Raw genomic sequence first — 21316 nt, 5'->3', positions numbered from 1 at the left:
AAGAGGAGGGGTTGGGGTTATGAGAGTGCTCTAACAGACACTGCTGGGAGCAAGGTTCTACCATAAGGCACCACAAGATGACACAGTACCCATAAGTGTAAAGATGCAGAGCCACTCAAAGTAGTAGTATCGGTTACATCTTCCAAATGCACTTTAGAGGACCTTTGAAAACTGCAGGACCACACCCGAAAACTAATAATAAAAACCACAGGCACAAGAGAAAGATCTGTTCAATAAAATAAATAAATCAAATATAACCTAACACTAAATATATAGACAGACTATTTTTTAGAAAATGTAGCAAAACATATATTTAAACAAAGTAGACACTAAAGGTCAATTTTAACAGTGAAAAGCTACCAGAATGAAGATGATGTTTGAGAAACAAATTTGTGGATGTATGGCTCCTGCAAACACCATCGTAAAAAAAGGAACAAAGGATTACTCATCAAAGCATACTGTACTTGTAGTATATGCAACCCAGACTAAATAGCAGAGCTTTTTAAAAAAAGAAAGTCTTTGCTAATCAAGTAATTAATAAGGATCCTGGATGCCATTCATTCAAGATCATATCAGTAGAGGAGCATGGCTCCATAGATACATTTATTGTTAGGGGGGGAAAAAAGAGAAGACATTTCTAAGATAGTTTGAATTCATCTTTATATAATGGTCTATAATATTATCTTACATTTATATAGTACCTGTCATTCTAAAGGATCTCAAAGGCCTTCAAAAGCTTTTTAAGTACAGGAATTATATCACCTACCAATGAAACACAGTCACCTCTGAGGTGGAAACATGGCAGTTATTTAACTGCACATAAGAACAAAGTACTATTCAGAGGACTGATCCAAAACCCATTTGATGTCTTTCCATTGATTTCAATGGGTTTTGATCATGTCTTAGAGAAGAAAATTAAGAATACCACATCAAAGAAGAGCTTTGTGTAAGTTCAAAAGCTTGTCCCTTCCACCAACAGAAGTTGATCCAATAAAAGATATTATCTCACCCATCTTGTCTCGCTAATATCAAACTAAAGTCACCATGGAAATTTTTGGTAGACAGTAACTAGCTTTCAGTATTCCTCCATATCAAATTCATATGCCTCATCTTCACCTTCAGAGTCATCCCAATTCCACCTGCTAACGTCTCATCCCTAGTTGCATGATACTCCCCTGAGCATACCCTACACTCTGACAAATCAGTTCTGCTCCCTGGATGCTCCCTTTGTCTCCTGCTAAGTGTGCTCTCACACTTTTGCTCATGACACTGCCAGTTCCTTCACAACCCCGTGTTATGCAATCTCTCTTCTTTCCTTCCAAGTCACCATTACATTTTGCTATTATCTTTCAATCACTAGCCTTCACCCGTATTTACTCCAGACATTGACCTAAATCTGATATATTATTTTAAAATGAACTCTCAAGAAGCATGTGTAGCAATATGCTTATGATCTTACACTTCTATAATGCTCATCCAAGCATGCCCTTCTTCCTCATTCTTGTTTTCTTTTTTTTAAACCATTCCTTGCTGTGTTGTCTATTTCAGAATGTAAGTAACTTGAGTCAGAGATTTGTCTCATTTAATTGCTTGTGAATCCCCATAGTACTAAATTAATAAATTAATCATAATCCAAACAGGAGTTTGACTAGGACATAAAAGGTACACACCCCTTGCAAAACTGGAAATATGAGAAAGGAACACATTTCATGTTTCAAAGCTAGCTGTATAACAAGAAAATAGTAACTGTTCCTATATTTGTAATGCAGAAAAATTAGGGAATATAGTTATTGTGACTTACATAACTACATACAAATATTTTAGTCTTAACTGAAGTAACTTTAGATTAAAAGCAATTTTTTAATATTTAATCATATAAAATTTTAATATTTTCTTCTCTTATCAGATGACTGATACCATGTAGAGATACTTCAGGAAAGAGAACAGATAGTACTTTCAGGGATCACATTCCAAATAAGAGCTTCTGCAATATGTTAGTAAATTGTTGTTAAATAAAAGAGCTATTTACTTTTTACAAGACTGCCACAGACACATGAAGTTCTGTCCAGGTTTTTTCACTTGCTCGCCATGTTGACTTGGTGCTGGGTATGAAGAAGGCTGCAAATTGATCTGCTGGCCCTGTACTTGCATTGTTGGTACCGGTGTCACAGGTGTGCTCTGTAGAAAAGTTTCAAACACAAAGGGTTAAAACAATGTACTAGAAGATAAAAACACACACTTTCCAGTTTATTCTGTTGCTTTTTATATTACACTTTATTAACAATGAAGTTTTAGATTTTAACCCACTGAATTTTGAGTAAGTGGTAACATGTAATAGTGAAACTAGAGGAAAATATTATTTGATAACCCTTGAATTATGTTTGTACAGATTCTTCTGATATCTTAATTGCTGTAATTTAAACACAAATACAAATACTGAATTATGAATCAGAGGAAGACAATATTTGGTTACTTCTGCAGCATCTACATGCACATTAACAATAACTATACAGGAGTAGTGAAGAGTCATATTATTAATTATTTGAGAGTGTAGTTTAAAGTATGAGTTACACAATTTTTGGACACTTGTCACATACTTTAGACCTTTTCTGTTCTGCTTACAAGGAATATTATTCACTAAATCAATACACCTAGAACACCTAAACAGCACCCTTTCACAGAGGATTCAATGCACTATCTTTACAAGTCAGTAAGGCCTGGTCTACACTAGGCTTTTATGTCGAATTTAGCGCCGTTACATCGAATTAACCCTGCACCCGTCCACACCACGAAGCTATTTAGTTCGACATAGAGCTCTCTTAAATTCGACTTCTGTACTCCTCCAAAACGAGAGGAGTAGCGCTAAATTCGAAATGGCCATATCGAATTAGGCTAGGTGTGGATGGAAATCGACGGTAATAGCTCCGGGAGCTATCCCACAGTGCACCACTCTGTTGACGCTCTGGACAGCAGTCCGAGCTCGGATGCTCTGATCAGCCACACAGGAAAAGCCCCGGGAAAATTTGAATTCCTTTTCCTGTCTGAGCAGTTTGAATCTCATTCCCTGTTTGGACAGCGTGGCGAGCTCAGCAGCACTGGCAACGATGCAGAGCTCTCCAGCAGAGATGGCCGTGCAATCTAATAGAAGGAGGGCCCCAGCATGGACTGATCGGGAAGTCTTGGATCTCATCGCTGTGTGGGGCGATGAGTCCGTGCTTTCAGAGCTGCGCTCCAAAAGACGGAATGCAAAGATCTACGAGAAGATCTCTAAAGCCATGGCAGAGAGAGGATACAGCCGGGATGCAACGCAGTGCCGCGTGAAAATCAAGGAGCTGAGACAAGGCTACCAAAAAACCAAAGAGGCAAACGGACGCTCCGGATCCCATCCCCACACATCCCGTTTCTACGAGGCACTGCATTCCATCCTAGGTGCGGCCGCCACCACTACCCCACCACTGACCGTGGACTCTGAGGATGGGATATTGTCCGCGGCAGGTTCCTCGTCGGACATGTTAGCGGACGGGGAAGATGAAGAAGGAGATGAGGAGGACGAGGCAGTCGACAGCGCTGGCACCGCTGATTTCCCCGACAGCCAGGAGCTCTTCATCACCCTTACCGAGATCCCCTACCAACCGTCCCCATCCCTTACCCCGGAGACAGAATCAGGGGAAGGATCAAGCAGTGAGTGCTTTAAATATCTAAACATTTATTTTTACAAGAACTGGAATATTTATAATATTAACAATGGCTGTTTATTAAAGTGCTTAAACATGTAAACAATTATCTGCAAAAAAACTGGAATATTTACAATAGTAACAAAGGGTTTTTCATGATTTGTCTGCCTTAGGCTCTTCACAATTTAGTCCCAAGTATTTAAAATTTTTTTTACAATGTCCGGTAAGTCATGATTATGCTGCCCAAGACGCTCCACTCTTTAGTCCCAGTGCACCTACGCGAAAATCCGGTCAATATGGCTGGGGATGGAGGCGAAATCCTCATAGGAGAACTCCTCGTAGGTCTCATGAAGGTAAATTTCCAGCCTGTTCATCAGGTTCCTGGGTAGGGCGATCTTAGTGGGCCCTCCGTGGTAGGACACGTTACCGCGCCACGACACCATCAGATACTCTGGTATCATCGCCCTGCAGAGCATAGCGGCAAACGGCCCTGGTTTCTGAAGGCTTTCTCGAAACATCCTTTCCCTCTGGGACTCCGAGATCCTCAGCAGGGTGATGTCGCTCATTACGCCCTGCTTTGAATTAGGGAGGGGAATGTTAGTATTGGGACTGCTTTACAGCCACGCGGTGGAGGGAGAGGGGCAGCATACAGGGATCTTTCCCTGGAACAGCCGCGAGGGGGTGGGACAGGGGCATAGTTCATGCTGTCCTGATTGCTGGCAGCAGAGACTGGCATTGCTTTCAATGTGAAAGGAGGCCAGTGCTACTAGTACAGTTTTAAGCAGCCAGAAGTCTACGGCTTACCATGATTGCACGCTACAGAAGTTCAGGTGTCCTGCCACGCTTCTCAGATAACTGCAAGACCACTGCAGGACCCCAGGCACTGAAGGCGATGGCCGAAAATTCGACCTTGTCCTGAGTGCGCATGTGAGAGGTGCAGTGCATGGTCTTGTTCACAGAGAAAGACTAGGTTCTTTGTACACAACTTCATTTATCTGTCTCAGGAATTCACTCCATTTTTCCCATTCACACAGACACATCTGCGACTGTCTCCCAACCCAGCCTGTCAGCACAGTCCCAGAGGCTAGCGCAGATTAGGAGGAGGAAGAAGAAGACGCGGGAGGACATGTTCTCAGAACTAATGAGCTGTTCCCGAGCCCAGGCAGCCCAGCAGACACAGTGGAGGGAGAACTTGTCCCAAATGCACCGAGCAGTCATGGAACGGGAGGAGAGGTGGCGTCAGGAGGACCAGCAGGCTACTGAAAAGCTGCTTGGACTTCTGAGGGAGCAAACGGACACGCTCCGGCGCCTTGTGGATGTTCTGCAAGACCGGAGGCAGGAGGACAGAGCCCCGCTGCAGTCTATCTCTAACCGCCCTCCCCCGCCACCAAGTCCCACACCCCCCTCACCCAAAGTACAAAGAAGGAGGGGCGGCAAGGGCCGTTAAAACTTTCAGTCAACCCCTGCAGACTGCTCTAGCACTAGAAGGCTCTCATTCCCCAAAATTTTAAAAGTCCTTTCCTACACACCTCACAGAAGCCCCCGTGCAAGTTTCAACCCCCACGTTTCATGTCTGGTTCATAATAAAATATTCGTTTCTGTTAATTACTGTTTCCATGATTTTATTTTGGAGGAGAGTCTGTCTGAACGAGGGGAAGGGGCATGGTAATTGGACAGGACAGTCACCTTTACCAGGGTACAGAGGCGGGGTCAGGTCCAGGATCAGGACACATACCCAGTGCAGTGACTAGTGACCCTGTTCAATCTGGGAGGTGGTTTTCATGTTCTGTGGGGGGGGGGGGGTGTTGCTCTGTGACTTTGTGGCGGGGGAGGGCAGTTACAGATCTAATGCATCACAGAGCCCCGCAGCAGGGGAGCTGTAACCCTCCTCCCCCTGCCAGACAGTCACATAGCCGACACATACACGCTGTCCCGCCCAGGAGGGCTGGCAGGCTCTGTTGAAACAACCAGTCCACCACTGCGGAACCCGTCATTCCTGGAGTTTAGAAGCATCATTTGCATCACAACAGTAAACCCGCACCCCGCCACAGTCTGCGTCCCAGGTTTAAAACATTCCCGCGAAAACAGTAATAAAGACAACGGTGTTCATTAACAAAACAGAACAGATTTTATTTTTTGGGAAGGGGGTGAAGGGGGTATGTAACTGGAGAGGATAGTCAACGGTAACTGGGTAAAGAAACGGTGGCAAGTTCAGGTTCTGAGTCCACAAACTTAAAATTCACTGGTGACCCTGCTCAGTCTGGAAACTGTCTTTCAAAGCCTCCCGGATGCACAGTGCGTCCCGCTGGGCTCTTCTAATCTCCCGGCTGTCTGGCTGGGAGTAATCAGCAGCCAGGCGATTTGCCTCAACCTCCCACCCCGCCATAAAGGTCTCCCCCTTGCTCTCACACAGATTGTGGAGCACACAGCAAGCTGCAATAACAATGGGGATATTGGTTTCGCTGAGATCACAGCGAGTCAGTAAGCTTCTCCATCTCCCCTTGAGACGGCCAAAAGCACACTCCACCACCATTCTGCACTTGCTGAGCCGGTAGTTGAACAGTTCTTTTTCTGTGTCCAGGGCGCCAGTATAGGGCTTCATGAGCCAGGGCATTAGCGGGTATGCTGGGTCCCCGAGGATCACTGTAGGCATCTCCACATCCCCAAGAGTTATTTTGTGGTCCGGGAAGTAAATACCTTCCTGCAGCCTTCTAAACAGACCAGAGTTCCTGAACACGCGAGCGTCATGAACCTTGCCCGGCCATCCGACGTTGATGTTAGTAAAACGTCCCTTATGGTCCACCAGTGCTTGCAGCACCATTGAAAAGTAGCCCTTTCGGTTGATGTACTGGCTGGCCTGGTGGTCCGGTCCCAGGATAGGGATGTGAGTCCCATCTATAGCCCCACCGCAGTTTGGGAATCCCATCGCGGCGAAGCCATCTATGATGGCCTGCGCGTTTCCCAGGGTCACTACCTTTGACAGCAGTACCTTCACGATTGCCTTGGCTACTTGCATCACAACAACCCCCACGGTAGACTTGCCCACGCCAAACTGGTTCGCGACTGACCGGTAGCTGTCCGGCGTTGCGAGCTTCCAGAGGGCTATGGCCACTCGCTTCTGGACAGTCAGGGCTGCTCGCATCCGGGTGTCCTTGCGCTTCAGGGCAGGGGACAGCAACTCACAAAGTTCGAGGAAAGTCCCCTTCCGCATGCGAAAGTTTCGCAGCCACTGGGATTCATCCCAGACCTGAAGCACTATGCGGTCCCACCAGTCCGTGCTTGTTTCACGGGCCCAGAATCGCCGTTCCACAGTATCCACAAGACCCATTGCCACCGTGATGTCCTCGGCACTGGGTGTCGTGGTTTCAGACAGGCGTGTGCTACTCTCGGAGTTCAGGTCCTGACCCCGGTGCCGTAGCCTCCTCGCCTGATTTCTCTCTATCTGCCTCAGTGAAAGGTCGATGATGAGCTGCGATGCGTTGACAACGGCCACAACTGCAGCGATGGTCACAGCGGGATCCATGCTCGCAGTGCTGTGGCGTCCGCGCTGTCACTGACCAGAAAAGTGCGCGAACTGATTTCCCGCCGGCGCTTTCAGGGAGGGAGGGCGGGAGTGACGGTTGGATGACGACAGTTACCCAAAAGCACCCTCGACACATTTTTTTACCCAGAAGGCAATGGCGGCTCGACCCAGAATTCCAATGGGCAGCGGGGACTGCGGGAACTGTGGGATAGCTGCCCACAGTGCACCGCTTCCAATGTCGACGCTTGCCCCGTTAGTGTGGACTGACAAAGTCGAATTACTGTCCTTAGTGTGGACACACACGTTCGACTTTGTAATATCGATTCCACATATTCGATTTAACTAAAATCGAACTACTCTCGTAGTGTAGACATACCCTAAGTAGATAGGTAAAATGAGGCATCAAAAGTTACTACAGTACCACTTTTGAAAATCTCACCCACTCACTCACTCTCTCTCTCTCTCTCAAATGTAAAATGACCCAGTGTGATTTTGTTAGTGTATGGAGAACTAAAGGACTTTCTCATGGACTCCACACGAGCAAAGATTCTTTGAGTTCCTGTAAAAAAATTAGCTTATGTACCGTTATAGAGAATGCTAGAAGCCTAGCATTTCTGACCAGCCATATAACATAACAATGTGCTTTATGAGGAAGTAAAACCAATTCAGTATGGAAATCCCCCCTCCGCCCCCCCCCCCCCCCCCCCCATGTTTCAAGGGACTGTTTTTAAAAATGAGTAAAAATAATCTTTTTTTCCCCTTTACAGGTCACTTTTAAAAAACTCAGTATGAGCCTTTTTGGTTCTTTATGATATAAAAAGAAAGGCTGAAATGTGGATTCCCCTGCCCTCAAAAAAAGAGTATGTTTCCCCCCCTGTATGTTGCTTAAAGCTGAAATACAGGTCTTTCCCATGCTATTTTTCCTACACGTCTCTGGACAACTGGAGTACTAGTAAGATGATGACATCAAAGATATTAGAGCCACTGAACAACAGAAATTCAACAATTTATTTGTTTAATTTAAGGCTAAAAGAGCTCATGATACATAACTATGACCTTCAATGAGAACTCTTCAAAAAATAAAAACTTGACACTCCTAATTTTCCTAAGGCTAAAAACCAAAAACATCAGTGTGTATAAAAGGACCAAATAAACCCACTTTTCAGGCTTCCCTTTATACACAGAATCATAGATATGGAGGTCTCTTCCAGTCCTAAAGAAGTCATCAATTCCAGCCTCCTGTGCTGTGGCAGGCCCAGCTAAACTAGACCATCCCTGACAGCCTGTTTTTAAAATCCTTCAATGACAGGGATGCCACAGTCTCCCTTGGAAGCCTATTTCCAGAGCTTAACTACCTGTATAGTTAGAAAGATTCCCCCACTATCAACCTACATCTTCTATGGGGCATATTAAGCCCATTACTTATTGTCCAACCTTCAGTGGACCTGGAGAACAATTGATCACATCCTCTTTGTAACAGCCCTTAACATATTTGAAAACTGTTACCTAGGGTTACCATATTTCAGCAAGCAAAAAAGAGGACGGGAGGAGCCCCGCCCCATCCTGCCCTAGCCCCGCCCCTGCCCCTCCCACTTCCCCACCTCAGAACCCCCAACCCTCCCCCCGCTCCTTGTCCCCTGACTGCCCCCTCCTGGGACCCCTGCCCCTAACTGCCCCCCAGGACTCCACCCCCTACCTAAGCCTCCCTGCCTCTTGTCCCCTGACTGGCCCCTCCTGAGACCCTCCCCCCATCCTAACTGGCCCCCTAGGACTCTACCCCCTACCTGTACCCTGACTGCCCCAACCCTTATCCACACCCCTACCCACAGACAGACCCCTGGGACTCCCACGCCCCATCCAACCACTCCCCACCCCCTGACAGCCCCCCCCCAGAACTCCCGACCCATCTAAACCCCTCTGCTCCCTGACAGCCCCCCCCCAGAACTCCCAAACACCCCCCCCGCTCCTTGTCCCCTGACTGCCCCCTCCTGGGACCCCTGCTCCTAACTGCCCTCCAGAACCCCACCCCCTATCTAAGCCTCCCTGTTCCTTGTCCCCTAACTGCCCCCTACTAAGACCCCCCCCAAATGCCCCCCAGCACCCTACCCCCTACCTGTACCCTGACTGCCCAAAACCTTATCCACACCCCCACCCCCAGAAAGCCCCCCCCGAACTCCCGACCCCCCCCCCCGTCTCTTGACTGCCCCCTCCAGAACCTCCCTGCCCCTTCTCCGACCCCCTGGCTCCCTTGTTGTTGGCCTTCGCCTAATGTCTCTGTGAGCTTGCTCAGGAACGGCCTGAGCCGTTCGTCCCGGCACGCTGGGGAGCAGGGGAGGAGCTCCAGACTGCCGGAGGCGATCTGCGAATGCAGGGAGGGAGGGAGGGAGGGAGTGATCTCTGCTGCAGGGGAGAGGAGGAGGGGCTCTCTCTGGCTGTCGGAGTCCCATGTAAGTGACACCATCCGGCCGGCTGCCCTGTTAGCCGCGCACGCGCTGCATGGGGGGCGAAGTCCGGACATTTACAAATTCCCCCCGGACGCTATTTTTAGCTCAAAAAGCCGGACATGTCCGGGGGAATCCGGACGAATGGTAACCCTACTGTTACCAGGATCCCCTCCCAGTCTTTCTTTCTCAAGACTAAAGACACTCAGTTTTTTTAACCTTTCGCCATAGGTCAGTTTTTCTACAACATTCATCATTTTTGTTGCTTTCCTCTGGACTCTCTCCAATTTGTCCACATCTTTCCTAAAGTGTGATGCCCAGAATTGGACACAGTACTCCAGCTGAGGCCTGCTGAATGCTGAGCAGAGCAAGACATTTACTGCATGTGACTTACATACAACACTCCTGTTTATACACTCCATAATGATATTAGCCTTTTTGGCAGCTGTATCACATTGCTGAGTCATATTCATAACCCCCAGATCCTTTTCAGCAATACCACCACCTAGCCAGTTATTCCCCATTTTGTAGTTGTGCATTTGATTTTTCACAAGTGAAGTATTCTGCATTGTCTTTATTAAATTTCATCTTGTTGATTTCAGACCAATTCTCCAATTTGTCAAAGTCATTTTGAATTCTAATCCTGCCCTCCAAAGTGCTTGCAACCCCCTCCAGCTTGGTGTCATCTACAACATTTACAAACACACTCTCCAATCCATTAGCCAAGTTATTAATGCAAATATTGAACAGTACCAGACTCAAGACTGATCTCTGCGGGACTCCACATTTGACAGCAAACTACTGATAACTGCCCCAGGTACGGTCTTTCAACCACTTGCGCGCTCACCTTATAATCATTTCATTTACACCACATTTCGTTAGTTTGCTTATGAGAATGTCATGTGGGACTGTGTCAAAAGCCTTACTAAAATCAAGATATAACACATCTTCTGTTTCCCCTCATCCACTAGGCCAGTAATCCAGTCAAAGGAGGAAATTAGGTTGGTTCGACATGATCTGTCCTTGCCAAATCCATGCTGGCTATTCTTCATAACCCATAACTCCGGGTACTTACAAACTGATTGTTTAACAATTTGTTCCAGTATTTTTCTAGGTATCAAAGTTAGGCTGGCTGGTCTATAATACCCCAGATCCTGTGTGTTCCCCCTTTATAAAGATAGGTACTATGTTTTTCTTCTCTAGTCTTTTGGGATCTCACCTGTCCTCCAGGAGTTCTCAAAGATAATTACTAATGGTTCAAGATTGCTTCTGCTAGTTCCTTAAATACCCAAGGATGAATTTCATCAAGCCCTGACAACCTGAATAAATCTAACTGATCTAAATATTCTTTAGCCTGTTCTTTCCCTATTTTGGCTTGCATTCCTTCTGCATTGTTGTTAATATTATTTGTGTTGAGTATGTGGACAGCATTAACCTTTCAGAGAAAACTGAAGCAAAATAGGCTTACATACATCAGCTTTCTTGATGCCATCAGCTCTCCTACCCCGCTCAGTAGAGAGTGTACGCTTTCCTTCGTCTTTCTCTTACTCCTAATGTATATAAGGAACCTCTTCTGATTGCCTTTTATGTCCCTTGCTAGATCTAACTCATTTTGTGCTTTAGACTTTCTGATTTTGTTAATACATGCCTGTGCTATTCTTTTGTACTCCTCCTTAGCAATTTGTGCATCATGGAAGAGAAAAAGGGTAAGAGTCAATTTTTTCTTTTCATTTTCAAGTCACCTTCAAAAATTATGTACAATACTTTGCTTAAGTCTTTTCAACATCATTCCTCAGTATTTCTAGATTAGCGTTATGGCAACTGAGATCAACAAACTATTTAAACATGTTTCATTTGTACACTATACTTGTATGGTTTTCTCTGCTGTTTCTTACAGGTACACCTCTACCCCAATATAATGCGACCCGATATAACACGAATTCGGACAGAAAGCGGTAAAGCAGTGCTCCGGTTCGATATAACGCGGTTTCACCTATAACGCGGTAAGATTTTTTTGCTCCCGAGGACAGCGTTCTATTGAGGTAGAGGTGTACCATATAGAGTACTCATCAGTTACTCAGGAAATACCAACTCTGGCAAACCATAGGTAAGCACTATTGGAATTGCCAAAACAGTAAAACAAAAAGAAATTTGCAAACCATGAAAGAAAGGAAGGGGAAAGCTTACAAAAACATTATGAAACGTTTGTAGCACCTATGGTCCATGAGTTGAAAAAATATGTCTGCTGCTGCCTGAAGAAGAGGCATTGATGTCCAACTATCCATAAATAAGAATAACTTTTGCAATTATACAGCGGTTTTCATCTTAGGATCGCAAAGCTATTTTGCAAGTACTAAACAATGAATCCTCACAAAACACCTTATGTTGTAGGGAAATTAAAGTGGATACTATATGAAGGACATTAAACAACAGTAAAAGAAAATTAAGATTGTAAAATCAAACACTCAAAAGTTAGATTGCCCATGCAACCTTAATTTGCCCCCCTTGTGCATATGGATTATGATACAATCGTTAATTACACAATTACATTTTTCCACAGGACTCCTGCTTCATTCAATATACAGGACAGATTGTGCTTCAGGAATAAGTCAGGGTTCTGTAATGGAGGACACTGGTCTGTAAGCCCCCCATCTTGTTTGTTGCTTGACGTCGCATCCTTAATATTCTTTTAACATATTTTAACTGTAATTTCCTAAGTTTAAAAAAACTGAAAAACAGAAATTTAATCCTGCGGAACCATACTGAATTCCCAAATAGGTCACCAGCAGGGTTGGGACCTTTATATAAACAATACAGATCTCTACCACTTGAGCTCATGGAATATATGGTAGCAGTAGAAGACTATCTTCTATGTGGACCTAACACACACTTTGGCAGTGGGTTTCACAGCTATTTGTTAGATCATCAGGAATGTAGAGACTCCAGAATTCTGGGTTCTATTCCAGGTTTTATAGAGGAGTGTTCTCTAATGGTTACAGACCCTTCTGTTCCTAGTACCCTTCCACCACAAACAGCTGCTAACCCACTGCCTCCTGATCATCTTCCCTCCCCTCACCCATTCCTGCCTGGCTCCAGACTCCATCCCTATCCTCCCCATTCTGTGGCTCCTGCCCTCCCAAACTCTTCTCTCATCCTCTCCCCTTCCCAGCTCCTACCCTTCTTCCCACTCACTCTGCTTCCGCTGTGTTCCCCGCCATCCTCTGCCTCCTGCTCTTAAGCCTCCCCTTCCCCCCCCCCCCCCGCCAGGTTCCTATATTCCCTCTGTTGCTGTCCCCCTGCCCTGCATCTCTTCCCCTCCCCCACCTCCCGCACTGCTCCTCATGCCTCTGCATTCCTTCAGGCAACTTCCTCCTTCTCCTCCATGCTGCCTGGCTACCACCAGGGGAGAATTAAGAGCACTGGAAAGAGTCTCCCTGCTCTCAGTTCCTATGCCTGGTGACACAGAAGCTCCTATAGCCCAGAAATGGATCACGCTCAGTTAGTTACAGATAGTATATGAGAGAGTCTGGTCAGCACAAAGGAGCGGTAAAGAGATGGAGCATGGTCATTGCAGATGGAATAATTGGAGAATGTAGCTGTCAAATTCTAACAAAAATCTACTGAGCATGTGTGAACTGAGATTTTTCAGCAAACTATAACTTGGCCAAATGTTGGCAGTTTCATGGGGATGACAAAAGGCACATCCCTGACGCCAGAATAATCTCGCCTGCCAAATTTTAAGTCCCCGCTCCAAAGCACAAAAGCATTAGAGCTCTCAACAAACAGGTTTAACAATTTTTTAAACATAACTATATTCCCCCCTTCATTTCATTATAAGAAATGGCTGAAGGGATCTACCAGAAATTAAAAAAAAAATCTGCCTGAAACGAACACCTCACATGGAAAATTTCAGCCCAAACTTCTGAAGTTTGGCAAAATTATAAGCAGATGAAAACAGCATCTTATAATGGAAAGTGTTGGGCAACTGTAACTGTAGACTTCACTACCTGTTCAGTCTGTAATAAAGAACACAACAGTGGCATGCCCAAATTCTTGAGATCATTTCTTGTAGGGGGCATTACTTCCAAAATGCCAGCAGAAGCAGTATGTCTACACTGCAAAGTGAAGGTGTGACTGTAGCATGGGTACTTTTAGGTGACCTTGTAAATAAGAAGCAGGCAGCAGTATCTCCCGTCAATGTAAACAAATTTGTTTGTCTTAGCGATTGGCAGAATAAAAAGTAGGACTGAGTGGACTTGTAGGCTCTAAAATTTTACACACAGTTTTGTTTTTGATTGCAGTTATGTAATCAAAAACAATTCTGCATTTATAAGCTACACTTTCATGATAAAGAGATTGCACTTCAGTATTTGTATGAGGTGAATTGAAAAATACTATTTCTTTTGTTTATCTTTTTTACAGTACATATATTTGTAATAAAAATAATAATATAAAGCGAGCACTGTGCACTTTGTATTCTGTGTTGTAATTGAAATCAATATTGAAAATGTTGAAAAACATTCAAAAATATTTAATAAATTTCAATTGGTATTCTATTGTTACAAGCGCAATTTTTAAAATCGTGATTAATTTTTTTAGTTAATCGCGTGAATTAACTGTGATTAATTGACAGCCCTAATATAAAGCATAGGAGAGAGACAAGGTGGATGAGGTAATATCTTTGATTGGACTAACTTCTGTTGGTGAGGGAGACAAGTTTTTGAGCTTACAGAGCTCTTCTTCTAATATTCTGGGACCAACACAGCTACAACCACACTGCATAAAAGGTATTATATTCATTTAATTCATGTTGCAATCCATGTCTCAATGCTCATATTTCAATGTTACTCAACCTCCTAACCTCAGGCAACTCTGTTAAAATTAGTAAATACCATCTTCGAAATAAGGCCTCCTACTATCCTTTAAATTTCAGTTTTAGATAAAATGTAAGCAAAACACAAAGGACCCGGCATCTGCAAAATCCAGCAGTCTACCCTACCAAAACACCTCACTTTTAAAATGACTACTCTAGTCAAAGGGTCTATACTGGGTTTTGAGCCACCAGCGAAGCTACACAAGTGCAAACCCTGTAGATGTTGTATGTCAGTAGAAGAATCAGCTGGAGTAAGTTACTTGGAGCAAGTTGCAGGAGTGCAAATCATGGTTAACACCAGTGCATTAGCACAGTGACTAAAATGCAGTGTATACAAATCCATAAAGGTAAGGAAAAAACAAAACAGCTGGTACACAGTGAACTGGTAACAAAACTGATAACGATTAAATTTTACAAAATGGAATACATGATCTATTGAGATATAATAATTGAGGACCAGTCCTGCATGCAGCTCCATATGGGGGACCCCTGTTCTCATACAGAGCTATTTTCAAGATCAGGGCCTTACTCTACACTTCTGCTCCCTAATAATATATAGATACACACACAGAAACACACACGCACGCTGTGATTGTCACACGTGTGTGTGTTTGTGTGTACCACGACTTGTGCAGTGAATAGTTAATATGAGTAAAATTTTCAAAAACACCTCTGTCATTTCCCAGACAAAGTCATAGGACTTAGGAGCCTAAGTTACTTAGCGCTTTTGAAAATTTTATGTTCTCAAAATATTATGTTTATCACAGGTAGCTTACATGTGGAAAATAAAAACAGCAGGATTTTGGGGGTGGTATGAGGGAGGGGTTGGGTAGGGGGATAGGCATTAAAATAAATTTCCTCTTTAATGATAGGAGATTATTGAAGTTCAAAGCTAATTGCATCAGTGTGCTTCAGGAATGAATGACAACCAAATGAAGAACTTCTGTATTTTAGTAGCTCCAGCTGAGCAGTTCATTTGCTCTGCGGATAGGAATGAATTATGCCTCCTGGGGCTACGCACTTGCTTTCTGGTGAATGGAAACTCAGCCTACTGATCAATGGAAGATTGGAGCCAATGTTTATACTCCTGCTCACAATTTTAGCAGCCTGCTTCCCACATAAGGATGCTACAAGTGGGCTGCCTTAAGAAAAATGGAAGTGTCTGTTTTGATGATGGTGAGGGAGGGACTGATTTTTTTAAAAAGCCAGATAGGCAATTAAGTGTAATTTTCTCACATCCAGGAAATCTGGCACGACATTAGAGCACTTCTATGAAGCCAGTTGGGACAAACCAACTTGGTCATGTTCAACATGTTTTGTGGGAGCTTGCGGGGGGAAAAAAAAAAGGTAAGTAATTACTCATTTATTTTTCCTTTCTTCATGCACCAGTCCAGCACAATGCCTCAGGGCAGTAACAACCCATAAACAGAAAATGTGTAAATAAAGGGAGAGAAAGCCACCAAAGTAAGATGCCAGCTCCCTCCTCCCTTCAGGCTACACCTAGGACTGGCTAAATGCAGATGCTAATAGAGAGAATCACCTTTAAACAATGACGTGTCACATGCTCCTTTTTGAGACAATCCACTAAACACGATATTTAAATACAAAATCAAATCCTATATCTATATAATAAGATTCCAGGATTGTCACGCTGTGTGTCACTGTAAAGCCTAGAACAAGGGTCGGCAGCCTTCGGCATGCAGCCCATCAGGGTAATCTGCTGGCGGGCTGCGAGACATTTTGTTTACGTTGACTGTCTGCAGGCACGGCCCGCCGCAGCTCCCAGTGGCCGCGGTTCACCATTCCCGGTGAATAGGAGCTGCAGAAAGCAGTGGCCAGCACGTCCCTGTGGCCCTGGCTGCTTTCCGCTTCTCCTTCACAGGACATGCCGCTTGTCCGCTTCTCCTTCATAGGTCATGTTTTCTAGACCTGTAATTATTTTTGTTACTCTTCTCTGGACTTTTTCCAATTTGTCCACATCTTTCCTGAAATGAGGCACCCAGAACTAGACACAATACCCCAGTTTAGGGCTAATCAGTGCGGAGCAGAACGGAAGAATTACTTCTTGTGTCTTGCTTACAACGCGCTTCTGGTAATACATCCCAGAATAATGTTTGCCTTTTTTGCAACAGTGTTACACTGTTAACTCATATTTAGCTTGTGATCTACTCTGTCCCCTAGATCAGTGGTTCTCAAACTAGGGCCACTGCTTGTTCAGAGAAAGCCCCTGGCGGGCCGGGCCGGTGTGTTTACCTGCCGCGTCTGCAGGTTCGGCCGATCGCGGCTCCCGCTGGCTGCGGTTCGCCACTGCACATTGCCAATTTTCTTTTGTTGTCGAACAACTTTTATTCAATCAAAGATCACGTGTCAATCAGAATAATGTACATCTTTGACTTTCATTTAGATTTGCAAAATTTTCACAAAGTAGCATGTGTTTTCACAGTCAAAAGAAAATTATTCATCTTTAGACAAGAAATCTCTTCAGGTAAAGAGTTAAGGCATCAGACAGATTTCAGTAGAAGTCTAACTTGATGACAGTGCAGGAGTACCACCCTGATGAATCAGGCATCAGCTCCTAAGTGGATTCTAGTTATAGCTCTGTTTGTGTCCATAATCTACATCTACTAAATACTGAAAATGAATGAGTATCAAGTAATAAAAGTTTCTTAACTCAACGCCTAAGAACACTAACCCAAACAAAGATTTCTCTGATTTTTCCCCCTCTCTCTCCACAATCTGTCTTCTTCTTACCACCCTCAAATTAGTTGATATCTCTTTTGCTCTAATTCAGAATATGAAACAGTTTCTTAAAATGAATTCTCCTTACATGAAATTAAGGGATTTTCTGACCATATGCTGTGCTAAAATAACGCTAGAGAATGTAAGAATTTTGAATATGATCAGGAATTTTCCTGTACAAACTGGAATATTTACAATAGGACAGTAGGTGCTAAATGTCATATTAAGAATGGACACATACTATAGCCTACACTGGTGGTGAGGTACGAGGAAGCTCGCACTACTAAAGGTAAATAAAATTTAATCTAAAAAATAAACTAAGGCCCCTATCCTCCAATCTGATCCATGAAACAGACTCTTATGCCTGTGTAGAGTCCATCAGATATGACTGCAGGATCAGAACCTATAGTGGAAATAAACAGCATCCTTTTTGACCAATAGACAAACACTATTTTCGACTGACTAGAGTAAGCGGAAACGTTTATTATCCTTTACGGATCTCCAAACCCAAAAACTTTAACTTATTTCAGTAAGCTCGAAGACCGTGGTAGAAGTATAATCAACTGAGACATTTTATAATATCTATACAGGAAAAATCATTTGAAATTCACTCCTCAGAAATATACTTATGTGAGCTACTAACAAAATGTGTAGGAACAAAATATAAAACATTACACAAAAGTAGCGACTGCCACCTACAACACCTATTCTAAGTGAGGAGGCAAGATATCGACAACTTTGAGAGCAAGAAATGATAAAACAAATAATTTTAAGATTCTAAAATACAAGGGACTATTTTAACCTTCAAAATAACAAAGCAATTAAATAACAGAAAAGTAAACACAAGGGGTTTTCCCTTGATGCATAATCAAGTTGCAACCTGTTACACTTTAATCCTTTTAAATAAATTTAAACTATACTACTATAACTAGCATCAAAAACAGAATGAGAGGTATCAGAACAGCTTAAGTAGGAGCACAAAAACAATGATTTTATGAAGATTTTAAATCCCACAGGGGGATAATATCAGAATAGCAAATTTACATTTTGACATATCTGTTTTTTTTACAAATCATATTTGGTAAAATAAACACAAAAAGTTTGCTTAACTTACCTGTGTGACCATGCTTTGTATATATGTTGTTGGATGCTGCTGCTTTTGCTGAACAGCGCTTTCTATTGCTACTTTAGCTACAGTGCTTGGATCCGCTCCAGCTGGCACAGCAACCATAGTTGCACTGCAACCGGCATTGTTGGGGTCACTGATTGTAACAATTCTAACTCCTACTTTATTTGGAATTCCTGGAACAGTTTCCCTATCATTATCCTCTGCTGGCCTCTTTACAGTTTTGCATTCTGCTGTGCCATTAGTAGACCGAACTTCAGATGACAGGGTAGACTGGGACACTCTAGGTCCTGAGTGTGGAACTGCTATGATTTGATGCCCCTGTATAACAGAGGCTGTAGAATGTGGTGAGACAACTACACTTGGGCGTTGCTGAGGCACATCTGAATTCAAACTTGAAGCTAAAGGTCCATTAGGTAAATCAGTGTTGGTACCACTAAGTTGCTGGGTTAACAGTTTTGCAGCTTCCTGTGTACCGCTTACAACAGGTGAACTACTCAAAGTTAATACAGGCCCATTAGAAAACCTTTCCCCTTGATCACCTTTGGCAGTCTCTTGCTGCGTGACATCTGAATTCCCTTGTTCCACTGGAGAGATCTCACCATTTCCTACATGATTGGAAGTTTTGTGATTTGGAATGTTTTTGCTCAAATGAGAACCATCTCCTTTATCAAAATCACAGATTCCATTAACTAGGGGCTTCTTCAAATCACTTTTAATTTCCTGTGTGTCCATTTGTTCAAAGTTCTGCTTTCCAGGAGCTCCATTCTCACCCAATTCTAATGATGGCCCGTTACTGACTTGTGAGCACTGATTGGCCTCATTTTGAGTTTTCCCTGAGTTAGAAGGAGGTAGACTGGAGTCATTATACTTTCTCCCATTTAAAAGACTTCCCACCTGCATTTCATTTTCCTTTGCATCCCCATTACTGGTGTTCGCAGCTCCTCTTCGGCAAGAGGGATTTTCCATAACTTCAATTTTACGTTCATGAACGTGTAAACCTGTTGCTTCCTTTGCTTCTTCCTCCTTTTGGCAAATTATTTTATCACCTTTGAATGGAGGAGCAGCAGCACATGGTGATTGTCCAGCTGGAGGTGCTTGAGTAGCTGGAAGTGTTTGCACCTGAAGCCCAACTCCTGTCTGTGTTCCACTCATTGAGATTCCTGCTGGAGCAATGAGCTGAGTTGTATTTCCCTGACTCACAGTTGCAGTAGCAAAACTAGTATTTGGCACAACTGTTATGGTAACCTGGTTGCCAGAAGTCCCTTGGAAAATGGTTGCTGGGCTATTTGAGATCAACTGGCCTGGCAATATTTGTAGATTAGAAATGGGTACTGTTTGTACTGCCCCTTGGGGCTGGATTGCACTCTGGACCAGCTGAACATTTTGCTGTCCAACTAATAGCTGCTGAGCTGGAGACTGTCCTTGAACTCCAAAACTTGGTGCTTGGTTATTGGCCACCTGATAAACCACCTGAGGACTAGGAGCTCTTGCATTGTTAGGTGGAGGAATCTGTGGAGCTGGGAGTATAAGCTTACCACCAGGAGTTGAAGGGCCTCGTTTTGGAAGAAGCAGCTGTTTTATCAGACTAGATTCACCAGAGGAAGGCTGACCAACTCCTGCATTAGCTTGCGGTGGCTGAACTTGCATTTGTACCGGTTGTTGTTGCTGGACTTGTACTTGTACCTGTTGTTGTGATGGCGCAGGTGAATGTTGCTGCTGTTGCTGCCTCTTCACGGAAAGCATCTGACTGACAGTAGGAGGGGGTCCTTGTGACTGAGTAGTAGATGGAGATGACATTACTGTAGGAACCTGGTTATTTGTAACTGGTCCAGGAGATGGTGAGGAAGATGGAGTTATGTTTGGTTGTCCAGTCAACTGGACAGTTTGACCAGCTGGAAGAGAAGCTGGATTAGTTAGCACAATTTGGTGAATGGCTGGTGCATATGTTTGACCTTGCTGAGTTGGCTGGCTTACAATCACAACACTTTGTTGGGATGGTGGCTGCTGCTGCTGCATGGGTTGTTGTACCACTGTAGATGGGACTTGCTGAGAAGGTAGAGGCTTTGGCGCAATATTCTGAAACCCTACCCTAGAAGTTTGTGGATTTTGGACACCAGCAATAGTAACCACCTGCCCAGCTGCAACTTGAAAATTCTGTACTGTAGTGGCAGAAACAATATTGGATGCAGAGGTCGTGACATATTGTTGGGGTGCTATGATGACTGTGTCTTGTTGCTGGTTACCAACAGAGGGCTGCTGAGATGAAGTTTGCAAAGGTTGTGATGATGTAGTGATTAACTGTTGACCCTGTGAAACTGCTGAAGTGCATGCTGGTAGGTTCTGTACTCTGCCAAATATATGACCCTGAGGTACAGCTTGTTGAATTACCGTAACAGGAGTGCCTGAAGGTATCTGTCCTGGTACCACTGCATGTAGTGGAGACTGTTGTTGAATTACAGGTTGATGGTGAAGCAATGTCTGAGAACTGACAACAGCAACAGATGGCTGTGGTCCTGCACTGCTGTGATTTTGATTAGAAGCTTGTGCTGCTCCACCTACAGCAATAGTAACAGGAACTGCAGATTGGGAAACCGAGCTCTGTATTACTGTGGCCTTGACTACCTCACAGGAAATTGGAGTTTTATTCTGAATGACAGTCACTGTAGCATTTTGTTGCTGCTGTGTGTGAACTGAAGGATTTTGTGGAATTCTAGAAACAGTCTGTGCCACAGTGTGAACACCTTGAATTGGAAAAGACATCTGTGTTGCGGTCAGATTTGAAGATTGGTTGTTAACTGGGATCCTCTGAAAATGGTTCCCTACACTCTGTGGTCCATGTGGGATTCCTGTTGACCCAAATAAAATAAAAAATCAGAAGTCTCAATGCAAAAATCCAAACCAAACCAAAACACTCCCACCCCCACACCTCAAAGCAAA

The 21316-nt window shown here is 43.9% G+C and overlaps 1 protein-coding gene across 1 annotated transcript in view; it reads right to left on the bottom strand.

The window, feature by feature from the left end:
• ARID2 (AT-rich interaction domain 2) overlaps positions 1-21316 on the bottom strand; it is a 158164-nt gene that overhangs the window by 34143 nt on the left and 102705 nt on the right. Inside the window, exons 15-16 of the mRNA XM_065417423.1 lie at positions 18365-21225; positions 2030-2178 (exon numbers count right to left, since the gene is read on the bottom strand). Of these exons, the coding sequence (XP_065273495.1) occupies positions 2030-2178; positions 18365-21225 (3010 nt within the window). The remainder of the gene's footprint in view (positions 1-2029; positions 2179-18364; positions 21226-21316) is intronic.

This window comes from Emys orbicularis, chromosome 1 (genome assembly GCF_028017835.1).
Source record: "Emys orbicularis isolate rEmyOrb1 chromosome 1, rEmyOrb1.hap1, whole genome shotgun sequence".
NCBI lineage: Eukaryota > Metazoa > Chordata > Testudines > Emydidae > Emys > Emys orbicularis.
The sequence above is the reverse complement of the archived record's forward strand: the minus strand, read 5'-3'. Positions and strand labels throughout refer to the sequence as shown.